Raw genomic sequence first — 13,125 nt, 5'->3', positions numbered from 1 at the left:
TATTCGCCTAAATAGGACTCGTAGGAAGCTAAAGGTTCTTTTAAAGATATAACTAAGTTGTTAAATAAGTATTAGACTAGTATAAAGAACAAGAAGAAGGCTAAGGGCCTATAATGTCGCCTAGGAATAATGCTACCCCCGGGGTACTATTAGCTAACTAATTAGAGGCAAGCGATTATTAGTAACAAAGGATAACAAGACTATACTAGGCGCGCTACGACGCGTTAACTAATTGCCTGCTCTTTTAAGGACTCTACCTCTTTACTAACGCGCCCTATAGGTCCCCCTTTTATTCCTTTATTCTATCGAGGCCTTAAGGCCTAGGCGATCTACGAGGACGGCGCGCGCGTAAATAGCGATAGTAATAATAACGACGGCGCAGCCGGCGCGGCTATATTAGTAACAGTGTTACGGAGTGTATTACTGTTTAAGAAAGGAAGGATATAGCTATATTAGTAACGGTATTGCCGAGTTATTATTAGTTAAAGAAGGAAATTAGAAGCAAGGTAAAGTTAGCGCTAAGACGACTAGCGCCGCTATTATTAACATTACTTGCTATTGTTACTACGCCTATAGATACAACCTCACCTGCACTACGAGCCTAAGGCACCTTTAATTAAAACTTTAATCAAAACTTTAATCAAAACTTTAAGCTACTTAAAAGATTAAGCGACTAATAGACTAGCTAACTAAGGGCAAAACTATAGAGCTAAGCTAGCCGGGGTCGATCTTGCGGACAATAGATTACTCCTCGATCTATCTAACCCTTTAAGCGAGGCGAACCTCTACTACTACACTTATAATAGCCTTTACCTATAGAAACTAGACGAGCTGTGTTTTTTCGGAAAAGATAAGATAAGATTAACAATTAAAGGCTACTAAACCTAGCTAATTAGGGCTAGCGAAACCACGAACAATAATAGCCCTCGTAATAATAAGAACAAACCCTCGGAAGCGGATATAGCTAGGTCTTTTAAGAGTAGACGCAAAGAACTCGGTACGACATTACTTAGAGCGGAGGCAGGGCTACAATACCTCGTACGTCTACCTATTACAGTAGGGAAGACGCGCTCGTATTGTAATTAGTCGAAGGCCCTCAATTCTTATAGATATATATCACTTTATAGTTTATTATATACAGGGATAGCGTAGTTAGAGTTAGACATTATACTATATTAGAGGTAAGGTTTGATATAGTTATATAATCGGTAGTTGTGCGTTCAATTTAGCGCGGACTAAGCGGCTTATTAGACCTGCTAAGTTAGCGGCAATAGAGGTTGAGACTAGAATAAAGACTAGCTACGAGGGCGCGGCCTTTAGAAGGGAAGCGTATATTAGGACTAAAGAGGTTATATGTAATTAGTATGCGACCGGGCTCGAGTGAAGCTAGGGTCTTAATGCCTTAGGCAGGGCTTAGCGCTTAGTAATAGGCTAACTTGCCTGCCTTCCTCCCTCTCCTCCTAGCTCCTTATCGAATACTACTCGTACCTACTACTACCCTATCTACCTACTAATATACCCTTCTTACACTTAAAGTCTCCCTACTAGTTAAAGGCTAAAGGCTAGCTAGCTATATCGTCGATTAACAATGTTATTAAGAATATCGTTAACAGGTAATTCTAGATTATTACCTAGAATTGCAGGTTCTTCTTTAATAGGCTCTCCGGTAGGCTCTTTAGTAGGAGGCACTTTAGTAGGCACTTTAGCGGGAACTGTGCTACTAGCGTTGTTATTGCTAGCGCTACTAGCGGCGGTACGGTTATTGTTTCGTAATAAGCCGGCTATTGTAATAGGGGGTAATACTAATAATATATTGTTAGCCTCTAAGATGCGGATATAGCGGAATTAGTAGATATTAGTCTAGTACGATTAACTTAGTATAATAGGCCGTATAGAAGGCCTTGCCTAATGATTAGTACGGTTGTTTCGATAGAATAGTACGTATAGGTCCCGTTCTTCGGGCGTAATATAGTTAGATTAGTCTTGTTCGTAGCTATACCGCTAAAAGCTTGAAATAAGGACTATCTAGCTACTACCCTTAAAGGGTAGATCGAATACTATATAAGAAGGGTATATTAGTAGGCAGATAGGGTAGTAGTAGGTACGAGTAGTATTCGATAAGGAGCTAGGAGGAGAGGGAGGAAGGTAGGTAAGTTAGCCTATTGCTAAGCGCTAAGCCCTACCTAAGGCACTAAGACCCTAGCTTTACTTAGCCTAGTTATATGCTAATTACGTATAGCCTCTTTAGCCCTAACATTACTAGTATTAGAAGCGCTTCGAAGAGCGCTTTATAATTAATAGGCTCTTCCTCGTACTCTTCTTCTTATAGACTAACGCCTATACCGTATAGATTAAACATCTGTTCGAGGTTAGATATATAAAGATAGCGAGGGTCGCTTAGTAGTAGATAGTAGTCGTTTATTATAGCTTCCTTAAATGCTAATAAAGCATCTAATTCCGCCTTACAGATCTCCTTCTTAGTAGCTAACTATCGCTGTTTTATCTCTCGCAACTTAGCTTATTACTACCTTCGTACTACCTCTTCCGCAGGTCTTCTACGTAATACGCGGCTATTTATATAGATGTAGGTACAGTCGTTAGTACGAGAGGCAGATAGCTTAGAGCGATAGTCGTTCTAGATAAAGTTTATAGCGCTAAACGCTCGCTCGGAAAAGACTAAGTTAGTAGGTATTCGATATAGGCGGAGCGTAACTTCTACTATAAGAGGCGCTTTACGAAGAATATAGTCCTAATAAGTAGTAATATTACCGCGCTTACGGTAGCGACTAAGCTCGTTATTGCTAATAGTAAAGAAGCGTTACGTTAACTCTCGGAATTCGACAAATTCGTCGCTAAACTAGAGATAGCGATCGTATATAGAAGGGTCGCTTTCTTCGTATACAAAATAGCGCTTAAAGAAGGTAATACGGCATTCTTCTTCGCGGTCGCTATAGCCTCGTAAAACTGCTAGGTTCTTAATGTCTAGCGAGTGTACTACCTAGCAAATAGGTTGAGTCTGCTTACTAAAGCGGAGGTTAAAGAGCGATAGTAGGTTAGTCTCGTAAGGCAATCGCGCCTATTTAATTAAGCGCCGTAGTTGCTACTATCGAGGTACAATATCGCTAACTCGTAAGGTATCGCTCTTACTAATTAAGCGTGCCTTATCGACGAGCTAAAGGAGCGTATAAAGGCTTTATAGGCGCTTCTAGAATAGAGGCGAATTGATAGTATTAATAGTAGTAGAGGCACCCTTTACGAGCCTACTATTCGAGCCTCGGAATAGCCGATAAGACATTATCCTCGCGTAGTCTTAAAGGCAACTTATTGCTACGAACAGGCTATATATTATAGTATAGTATAAACCCTAGCGAGTAAGATAGGCGATAGCAAATGCCCTTAGTATAGTATTATTATCCTTAGCAAATACCTTTAGAATATTCTAGCTCTTCTTTAATCTCTTAAATATAGCAAGTACGTATCCGGCGGCGCGAAGCGTATCGCTATAGAACGGTAGGTGCGAGTCCTTCGAGGTATTACCCTAATCGCTAATATACAACTAGATACCGTACGAGACTACGAGTCGTAGAATACATAGATTACGTGCTTAGTAAGTAGATTCTCGGCGAGTCTATCGTAGAGCGCTCTTATAGTCGCGTAGGTATCGGTCTAGAGGGAATTCTAGCGCTTTAGGTCGCTATTAACGAAGGGCATTACCTACCTAGTTACCGACCGCGCGAGGGTTACAGCATTAGCGTTAGAGTCCTTTATATCGAGTAGGTTATAGAAGAACGATCTAGACACTATATTCGCTAATAGATTATAGAAGCGAGTGCTACCGCGACTCTCGCTCTCGTTAGTACTAAAGTTAAGGTCTCGAAGTATATTAAATACCGCCTTTATATCCTTCTCGAGCTCTTCGCGTACCTAGCTAATATACTTAACTACCTTCTCGCGATTTAGCGGGTTATAGTTAGTATCGAATGTGTAGAAAGCGTCGCGCTACTCGGGGTAATATCTCGAGTCTACCTTATTAAACGGCCTTCCGCTATATAATAGCGCCTTCGAGATAGCTAGATTACGTACCTTCTTATACTAAGCGCGACTAAATAGCAACTTCTACTACTTCCGCGGTAAGTCTTTATTATCGCTAGACTAATAAACCCTCTTATAGTTAAGATACTTCTAACACTTCTTTAGGTACTTCTACTTACGCGATAAGCTACCTTCCGGTATCGTTCCTTTACTACTCTCGTACTAGATATAGCGTATAAACTTGCCTATAAACTCGGTCTTAATAGCGCTAAAGTTAAGATTATCCGGGTGCTTTAAAGGAGGCATCTTATAAAAGTCGGAATTTTAGGATTCGTAGAAATACTAGAAATGCTCGAAATAGAGGATCTAATAGGCTAAATAGGTAGTAAAAACGCAAACAATACTCTCTCGATAGTAGCTATCGAACTATTTAGTTTTTAGGCTAATTAGACAATATTAGTACGAATACCTTCGAATATAACCCTATAGTTGCTAGGTTACTCTAAGCGATATAGTATCCCTAGTAACGACCTCTCGGACGATCTATAGAAGCGCCTTCTACGCTAAACTATACGTATTCGAGCTTAGTCTAGTCGTAAGAGGTAGATCTATAGAGGGATAGGTATCCGAATAGGTAGGAGACACACTATAGCAGCATTCGAGGTATTTAATTACTTCTAGCTATAATAATATAAGGTCTATACTAGAGCCTAAGGCAAGGATACTAACTATTAACAGTTACTAACTGTTAGTATGATAATAACGTTGCTATCTACTAACAAAGTGTTACTAACGACACCCCTACTTCCTATCCCTCGATCGGCAAGTACGTAGTCTTCGGCTTCGGCGTTAGTAATTTCGCGGGAAGCGGATAGTAGGGACGTCGACCGAACAATATTCTACAGGCTACAGCCAAGATAAAAATTTTAACCGGAAAATGCATCTGCGATCGCATCTCGCATTGCGACTCGCGAGTTCTATATATAAAAGCTACCATGAAATAGGGGAAAAAAAAAAGGAGGATCAAGACAGACCTCACCGTAAATTTTGCCGTTAACAGCAGAAAAGAAAAATAGGAATTTATCTTCTTCTTCTTCTTCTTCAAGAAAACAAAAAAATCCCATCTCACTTCCTCTCCTATTCTTCAACAACAACACCAACAACAACATAAGATCCCATGATTCCCATCCCTTTCTTTCCTTACACCCCCACCCCATCCCATCCCCAAGAATAGTAGCTTCTCCTGGCAAGGGAAGAAACTCCCTTCCACAACCCCTGCTTCGCCATGCTGTGACGAAGGAAACAGGCTTTCTTCTGAACCTCGCAATCGGCAAGCTCCCGTCCTGTCACCGCCTTGGTAGTGTATCCACATTCGCATGTTTGAAAAAAAAAGTCAAACTCGACCGTTCCGCCATCGTGCCAGAGACGTATTGTAAAAGTGAAATGGAAATAAAAGACTTGCATCATCGTACAGTCGTGACCGCGCTCCTCTGCGGCGCAAAGCCTGCCCCACACACACACACACACACACACACACACACACAACGTGAGAGCTGTCGAAACGAAAACCAGAATAAAAAACGGGTGCCATGCAATGCAGCTAACGATGCTGTTGAAGTGAATCAGAATGAACTTTTTGTCGTTGGGGTGATGGTGTAATCGTTTCAATGATAATCTCCGGCCGTAACCATTTGCGGTGGACCCATGTCGGTGTGTGAGACCATGCCCATTGGGACGTGAGTCGGCATAGAAGGCATATCCGACCCGGTCGTCATTGCGATAACCTGGTAAGACGCGTCGTCAATAGGGTCAGCGCCGGGTTCCTGCTCCTCGACCATGGCGTCTTGCGCTTCTTCCATTTCCTCTTCGGATGGTGCGGAGCCGTCGGCGCTGGTCTCGTGAGTCCGACGATGCTGAGCAAGGTTATCGGATCTTGAGAAGGCTTTGTTGCAAAGCGTGCACAAGTATGGGCGTTCCTGGGTGTGCGTTCGGACATGGCGCTTGAGGTGCTCTAATCTCTTGAACAGTCGGCCGCACATGGGAATCGGGCAGGAGTGGCTCTTCTGAGGATAGGGACCTAGTTCGCTGACAGTGGCGGACCGAGCGCGGCGGAAGACGCCATTAGCGGTGCGATGTACTGCATGATGTTGAAGGCCATGGGAATAGTCCTGGTTCGGGCTCGCATTGTAGTTGTTGTAGTCGCCCGTAGGCGCGTGACCCATGTGCATCGGATGTTGGTGGGCTCTGCTCTCATCGATGGCACCTTCAACGACATGGGACGGCGTGCTTTGTCGAGACAAGTCGAGCAGTTCTTTGTGGTCGCCCATCAGAGGTCCATTGTGCGTTGCATGCATGCTGGAAGGCGAGTCATTGTACGACACTTCTTGCCCTTCTGGGATGGATTGTGGGGCAACCGACGTAGACATGGAGCGGCGTAAATCGCTTGGCCGGTGAACGGCATGCGCATGAGTCGCGACACCGCCGCCGCCCGCTGATGTCACTGCCGTTGTGACAGCTGTGCCTGTCAAAGAAGAGCGTCGACGTCTCTGCTTGTAGGTCGGCGAGCCTTCAAGCACTGAGTAGACCTGCTGTGGCTGGTGATAATTGCGGTTCATCGATGGGTAGCTGGTGCCAGCAAGATTTGGCGGCACAGACATGAGCGGGTTGAAGGGTTGCTGTAGACCGACATCAGGAATGGCTGCATAGAGACCAGTATCCTCATTGGCGATGTAAGTGGGCTCGGAGGGCATGCCGACGGTGTGCTGAGGTGGCGTCAGAGGTTCGAAGGAAATGCCGCGCTGGCTGTAGTCCTCAAAATGCGAAGAAACAAATGAAGGCGCAGGTGAGTACTCCATATAGGCTGGCATGGAGCTGTGCCTGTTGCCGACTTGCGAGATGGGAACACCGCTACGGTCAAACACTGGCCCGAGTGATTGTTCGCGCGTCTTCTGGATCTGAGAAGGCATTGGCGGCATGGCCATCTGATTGAAGGTTGGTACGTGTGTCATTGACTCTGGAAGTTGGTGCATGTCTGGTTGCATACTGGGCTGAGACGTGTGCTGTGGCATGGAAGTTGGCGGCATCTGCTGTTGTGGGATGATTGACGGCGGTGGCATTGAGTCGGTGGCGCGCAGAACAGGTGATGTGGAGTGCGATGGAGGCATTGAAGGCGGCTGGGCAAAGCTGGACTGATTGTTTTGCTGAGCCTTGGTGAGCTGCTCGAAAAGCGATTGAGAAGAGTCGAATTCAAAGGAGAGGGCCGGCTCGCTGACCGCAACGGTCGTTGCTTCCTGGCCCATTTTCTCACGCTTGAGATCGCGTTCGAGCGCATCCAAGAAGAGTCGGTCGTGTGGTACACTATACCAGTAGAAGACCTTCTGCTTCTTCTGCGTTCGGATGCAGTTGTTTTTGTAGAGGAAGTCCAAGAACGGGCTCTTGGGCTCTTCCAGCGAGGCATCGGTGCCCGACTTGAGATTTCGTAGATCGGAGAAGATGCCCTCCTCGAATTTTTTGGTATTCTTCACGGGTCGGCCAAATGCCTGAAATCGGAACGACAAGCATCGCACAATATCTGTGCCCGAGATGTGGAAGAGATTGTTCCTGCTGCAGTCAGCGCATGTTTCGGCGGGCAGCAAACGCGCGGCGCAGCGCAGCGCAGCTCGGCGCATTGCAGACGCACCATAATACACAGGATACATATTCGCCGGTTGGCAGCAGAAATCGTCGAATATACTGGTCCTGACTCCAGTCCACGGGCGCAGAGATGAGGAAGTACTTGACTATGCTCCGGTCAGCCAATGGTCGGCTGCGTGCCACGATTAGGCGCGCATGGTGTCTACATACGATTGTCAACCTGCTGCAGCGCGACGACCGAGTCTTGCGGAAGGCTCGACTGCTGCTCCTGGTCCAGGAGGAAGGTCTCTGGAGCGACGGATCGCGCGTGAGGCGGAGGCATGGCGGGGTGGTGGTTGGGATACATGGCGATGATGGAGGACGAGGCGCGGCAGCGGACGTCGCAGGATGCGGTGGGTTGGGAGGGCGCGACGGAGCAGAGCAGCAGACGTGCGTCTACTTCAAACGCAGGTATAGCAGAGGGTGGGTGATGTGCGCGGCTTCGGACAGAGGTGCAGCGGCAGCCAGGCCGTGCGTGTATCAAGAAGGTATTGTATGCGCGCGCGGGGAATTGGGGCAGACGTGCGAAGCCGGGCTGCAGGAACAGAACGAATGTAGAAGACGAGCGGCTGCTCTAGTCGTCGGAGATGGGGAGAGGACCGGCCTCTGGGGGGAAAGAGGGCAACGAGGGCAAATAGGGCAAATAGGGCAAATAGGTGGTGGTGCTGGAGCGGAGTGAAGTGAATAGACTGCGAAGGCAGAAGCGTGATGAGGCGGCTGCCGAATGCGATAGCATAAAGCTTCCAGCAGCAGCAGAGGTGCGAGGTGCGAGAGGTGCGGTGCGAGCAGGTGCAACGGTTTCAAGCGCAGGCGTTTCAGATGATAAGACGCTACCTCCCGCTTTGGCCTAGGGGGTGAACAGCATCCCTGCCGCCTCTTCCCGCGCTGCGCTCACCTTACTGAGTACTGGCCCTTACTCGCTGTACGCAGGCGCGCGCTCAGTTGGAAAGTGACGGCCCAGCGGCAGGCAGCCAACGGGACGGCGATGCGCTCGTAATCAATCACCATGCCTCCGCCTGCTGCAGTCCGACAGCCCGTCTCCACCGCAATCTTGCCTTTCTACGGAGAGCCGCCGTGTGAAGAGCCGTTAGCGATGTTAGACACAACATCACAAGGTTCGTGTATACGGTGATATTACGGTATATACGACCTATATTGGCGCCGGTCTTATGAACATAAATATAAATAACCGAATGTAGTTATAATAGCTTAGAATAGCTAGTTTAGTCGCTTTAGTGCTTAGTAGCTAGCTAGTGCCCTTAGTCGATATACTAGCGCTGCAGAGATTTCTTTATACCCTTATCTATACTATATTACTAACGCGCCTGCTCGCGACTTTTCGTATTATAATAGCGTTTATAAGCAATACTATATATAAAAGTAATAGTTATAGAAAGGCAATAGAGCCTATTAGATATAGACCTAATCTACTATAGGGAAATTACGAATACCGACGAGAACTCGGCGGTAAGACTATAGCGATTGCGGACAAATGAGACCGTACTAGAAGGCATATAATATAGGCAATTTTGCAGTAGAATACGTATAGATAGACTATTAGTTTCCTCCTCTTTTATTAATCCCTTTAGCTTTAATCTACTACTAAATACTCTATCGTTTTTACTATATCCGATAACGCCTCGAGCTAGCAATCGCTGCTTGCTACCCTTAGTAGTCTACTAACAACTACTCTAACTCGTTATATATTTAGCAAGCGGAAGCGTATAGAAGACCCTTACTAGCGTAAGGTAATAAGAGACCGCTCGAATAGCAAATTCTATACTATTACTAAGTGTAACTATTATAGTAAGTCTTAGACGTCGAATAAGCGCTCGAGAGTTATTAAACACCTGTTAAAGTATTAGTTCTTGCTAGAGTCGCTATAGAAGACTTATTAACCTTATCTATTGCTAGAAGTAGTAGAAACCGAGGCGCTAGAACCTGTTCTAGCGCTTATAGGTAATAATAATATTGAGGAAATCCCTCGTCCTACCTATAAGGAGGTGCTACTACTAAGGTTAGGCTTTATCGACGAGATAACTCCTAACGAGCACGATGCCCTCTACAAGTTAGTTACTAAGTAGGTATTTGCCTCTAGCAGTCTATTAAGTACGATAGAGTATCTAGCCTTTATAAGATAGATAAAGAGGATAAGACCGGCCTTTAAACTACTAACTCGCTATTAGCTTAGATACGTATACCTACCTCGCCTCTATACGCGGCTATATCGCGAGATAATAGTAGAGGTTAATAGAAGTACGCGGCTCTATATCGTATCGGATAGGTAGTCGGATCGAGCGTATCGTTTAGTCGTTAATTATCTCGTAGTTACGCCTCGAGCGGCGTAGTTTATAAAGTCCGAGCTTACTAGCGCGACAAGGAGTAATGCCTCTTATTATACTAAAGGCCTTCTCGAGATTATCGACCAGTTTCCGGTAGGCAAGGTAGTCGGTATAGTTACTAATAATGTATTAGTAATAAAGGCGGCTACGGAAGAGGTATGTTTCGAAGATTAGAGGTTAGAAATAGTCCCTCCGGCAAGCCCCGACTAACCAATAGATAAGCGCTAATAAGACTTAGTGCGTACGGCAGCATCCGACGCTAATCCGATTAGGATGTGCCTCCTATTTTACTTAGCTTCTAGTTAGGGACCTTCATTTAGTAACAACTAGCATTATAAGGCTTAGAACGATTACTAACGACGCTAAATCTATCGTAGAATACTTCAAGTATATACAGCTGCCTTTTAAGATACTGCTAGATATATTAAAAGGCAAAGTACGGCATTTCTAGGTCCCTAGAGGTGTCCGCTAGTAAGCCGACCTATACTACGCTCGAAGCGTGCTTATTAATAAATACTAGATTGAAGACCTCCGAGCTAACTATAAATAACGCCTCTTCTATAGATCGACTAATGCGTAGCGGCAGAGTTAGCTAGAGATATATAATATCTTCGAAGAAGGCTCGTTCTAGCGTAATCTACGAGGGTAAGTGCTAAAGCCGAGTTTTACGTACTAACTAACTTCCCTTAGCTATTGCGACTTAATAGAGCTATTCCTAAAGGTCACTATTGCCTTAGAGTTAGACAGACTAAAGCTATTACACGTATATAGCAACTAGCGCTGGCTTATAAATACTATAATCGATAAGGCTCTAAATCTCGTCTTAAACAAGGAGATAGAGATATATATAAAAAGGCGGTAGGAGGCACTATAAGTTCTTTAACTATAGAACCCTCTAGCGGACTAATAACGCTATTAGTTATTAGCCTATTATGCTAATTGCCTATCTAGCTGATGTTTCCGAGCGCTCCGACCCCGAGAAGCAGTTTATACTAATTGATAACGACGAAGTTAAATCCCTTACCCCCTTCCTTATCGAGTACTATACTAAGCAGCAACGCATATCCGCTACCTGTCTAGACTATAACGAGTTAAGAGATGAGATTAATATACGCGCTAGACAACTTCTAAACGATATCTTTATGCTTAGAAGCCGACAAGGTCTATTTAGTAACCCCGTTATATAGGCAGCTAGAAAGAGCCGGATACCGTTACTATAGTAGGCTAATAACTTCCGAGACTCGTACCCTAAGCTTACTAACCTCTATATACTAGCCTTGTCTCTTTGTCTAACAACCGGTACTGCTAAGCGCAACTAGTCTGCCTTTAGCTTTATTTAAAGCCTTAAGCGCAATAGATTAAGCTACGAAGTGCTCGAGAAGTTAGTCTTTATCTACTAGAATCTACGCATTAAGTATAACCTAGACGACAGCAAGCTTATAGACGATAGTTACGTAGATCTATAGGACATTCTAAAGGAAGTATTTAAGCTATAAGGCGACTTCGAATACACTCGTAATAGCGGCGGCAATATAGATAATATAGACGACGATAGCAACGTTGTCGACCTTACTGCCGACAGTAATAGTTAGTAGAATAGCTAGTAGAACAACTAGTAGCTAGTAGGGCTGTTTGTATACTAAGATTGTTACTATTTACGCTCTATATTCTTATTTCCTTTATTGTTTCATTTTATATAGGATACGCTATAATAACCGGATCCACCTGCTAATTAATCTGTGTCTCGTATATATTCATAAGGTGTATACGGTGTTCATAAGCCCGGAAATTAAACGCACCGTGATTCTACATCTCTAAGAGCCGTGCTGTGCCGTGCTGTGCCGTGCTGTGCCGTGCTGTGAAGTGCTGTTCCGTATCAACTCGCATGCATGCAAGCACCTCATCTCAGAGTCCGAGAGTCGTTAGGCCAGGCCGATAATTTTGTGAGGCAGGCCGGGTGCGCGGATCCGGAAGAGTGCCGCGGCAAGGGATGCCTGTAGAATACAGTACAAGCTTCGTCCTGATATCGTCGCTCTGCACGTCGATCCTCTAGGCTCTGTGTTGCTGCGCCTGCGAGTCGACGCAGCGCAGCGCAGCGCAGCGCAGCCGACGCCGAGAAGCAACACGGCCACGGCGCTCGTGGGTGACGGTGACGGTGACAGGTCTCTCTGCTTGCAGGAGCGTCGATCCTACCGTAGGCCTGAGGCACATGTAAGGTACCGCTAGGCGAACGTTTCACCTTTGCCGTCTAGACGCAGCGAAGAAGCCGTCTACTACTCACTCCACGCGGCAGCGACATCCTAAGCCAACGTAACGGCTGTCCGCACGCAACAGCAATCTTCAGTGTCGATCTGGTCGACACGCATGAAATCACATCTCACCTCAGCCTCCCGGCAGCGCCAGTGTTCATCACGGGTGCTGGAAGCCGTCGCCTCCCCATGCCTGCTGCCAGGTGACGTCTTGCCAGAATCTAGCTAGTCAGGCACTGATAAATTTGTTCCTGTTGCGACTTCCTGCATGCGATGCTGAACACGATCGAGCGCCATCGGCTTTCGCTCCGCCAACCAGCAATGCTTTGCCACTCCCAAAGCCGCCTGCCTAGCGATGTTAGACACAACATCACAAGGTTCGTGTACACGGTGATATTACGGTGTATACGACCTATATTAGCGCCGGTCTTATAAACATAAATGTGAATAACCGAATGTAGTTATAATAGCTTAGAATAGCTAGTTTGGTCGCTTTAGTGCTTAGTAGCTAGCTAGTACCCTTAGTCGATACACTAGCGCTATAGAGATTTCTTTATACCCTTATCTATACTATATTGCTAACGCGCCTGCTCGCGACTTTTCGTATTATAATAGCGTTTGTAAGCAATACTATATATAAAAGTAATAGTTATAGAAAGGCAATAGAGCCTATTAGATATAGACCTAATCTACTATAGGGAAATTACGAATACCGACGAGAACTCGGCGGTAAGACTATAGCGATTGCGGACAAATAAGACCGTACTAGAAGGCATATAATATAGGCAATTTTGTAGTAGAATACGTATAGATAGACTATTAGTTTCCTC

At 45.4% G+C, this 13,125-nt stretch overlaps 1 protein-coding gene across 1 annotated transcript; it reads right to left on the bottom strand.

Annotated features, from left to right (window-relative positions):
- Window positions 1-5,601: 5,601 nt before the first annotated feature.
- MYCFIDRAFT_215688 (uncharacterized protein) lies at window positions 5,602-8,712 on the bottom strand (the record flags this gene model as incomplete). Its single annotated transcript, XM_007929619.1, has 4 exons — window positions 5,602-7,635; window positions 7,712-7,811; window positions 7,876-8,144; window positions 8,600-8,712. The coding sequence occupies 4 exons, from the start codon at window positions 8,710-8,712 to the stop codon at window positions 5,697-5,699; spliced, it is 2,421 nt and encodes an 806-aa protein (XP_007927810.1). The 3' UTR covers window positions 5,602-5,696.
- Window positions 8,713-13,125: the final 4,413 nt, after the last annotated feature.

The sequence above is a fragment of the Pseudocercospora fijiensis genome (genome assembly GCF_000340215.1).
Source record: "Pseudocercospora fijiensis CIRAD86 unplaced genomic scaffold MYCFIscaffold_5, whole genome shotgun sequence".
Taxonomy (NCBI): Eukaryota; Fungi; Ascomycota; class Dothideomycetes; order Mycosphaerellales; family Mycosphaerellaceae; genus Pseudocercospora; species Pseudocercospora fijiensis.
Note: the sequence above shows the minus strand (reverse complement) of the source record. Positions and strands in the feature narration are given on the sequence as shown.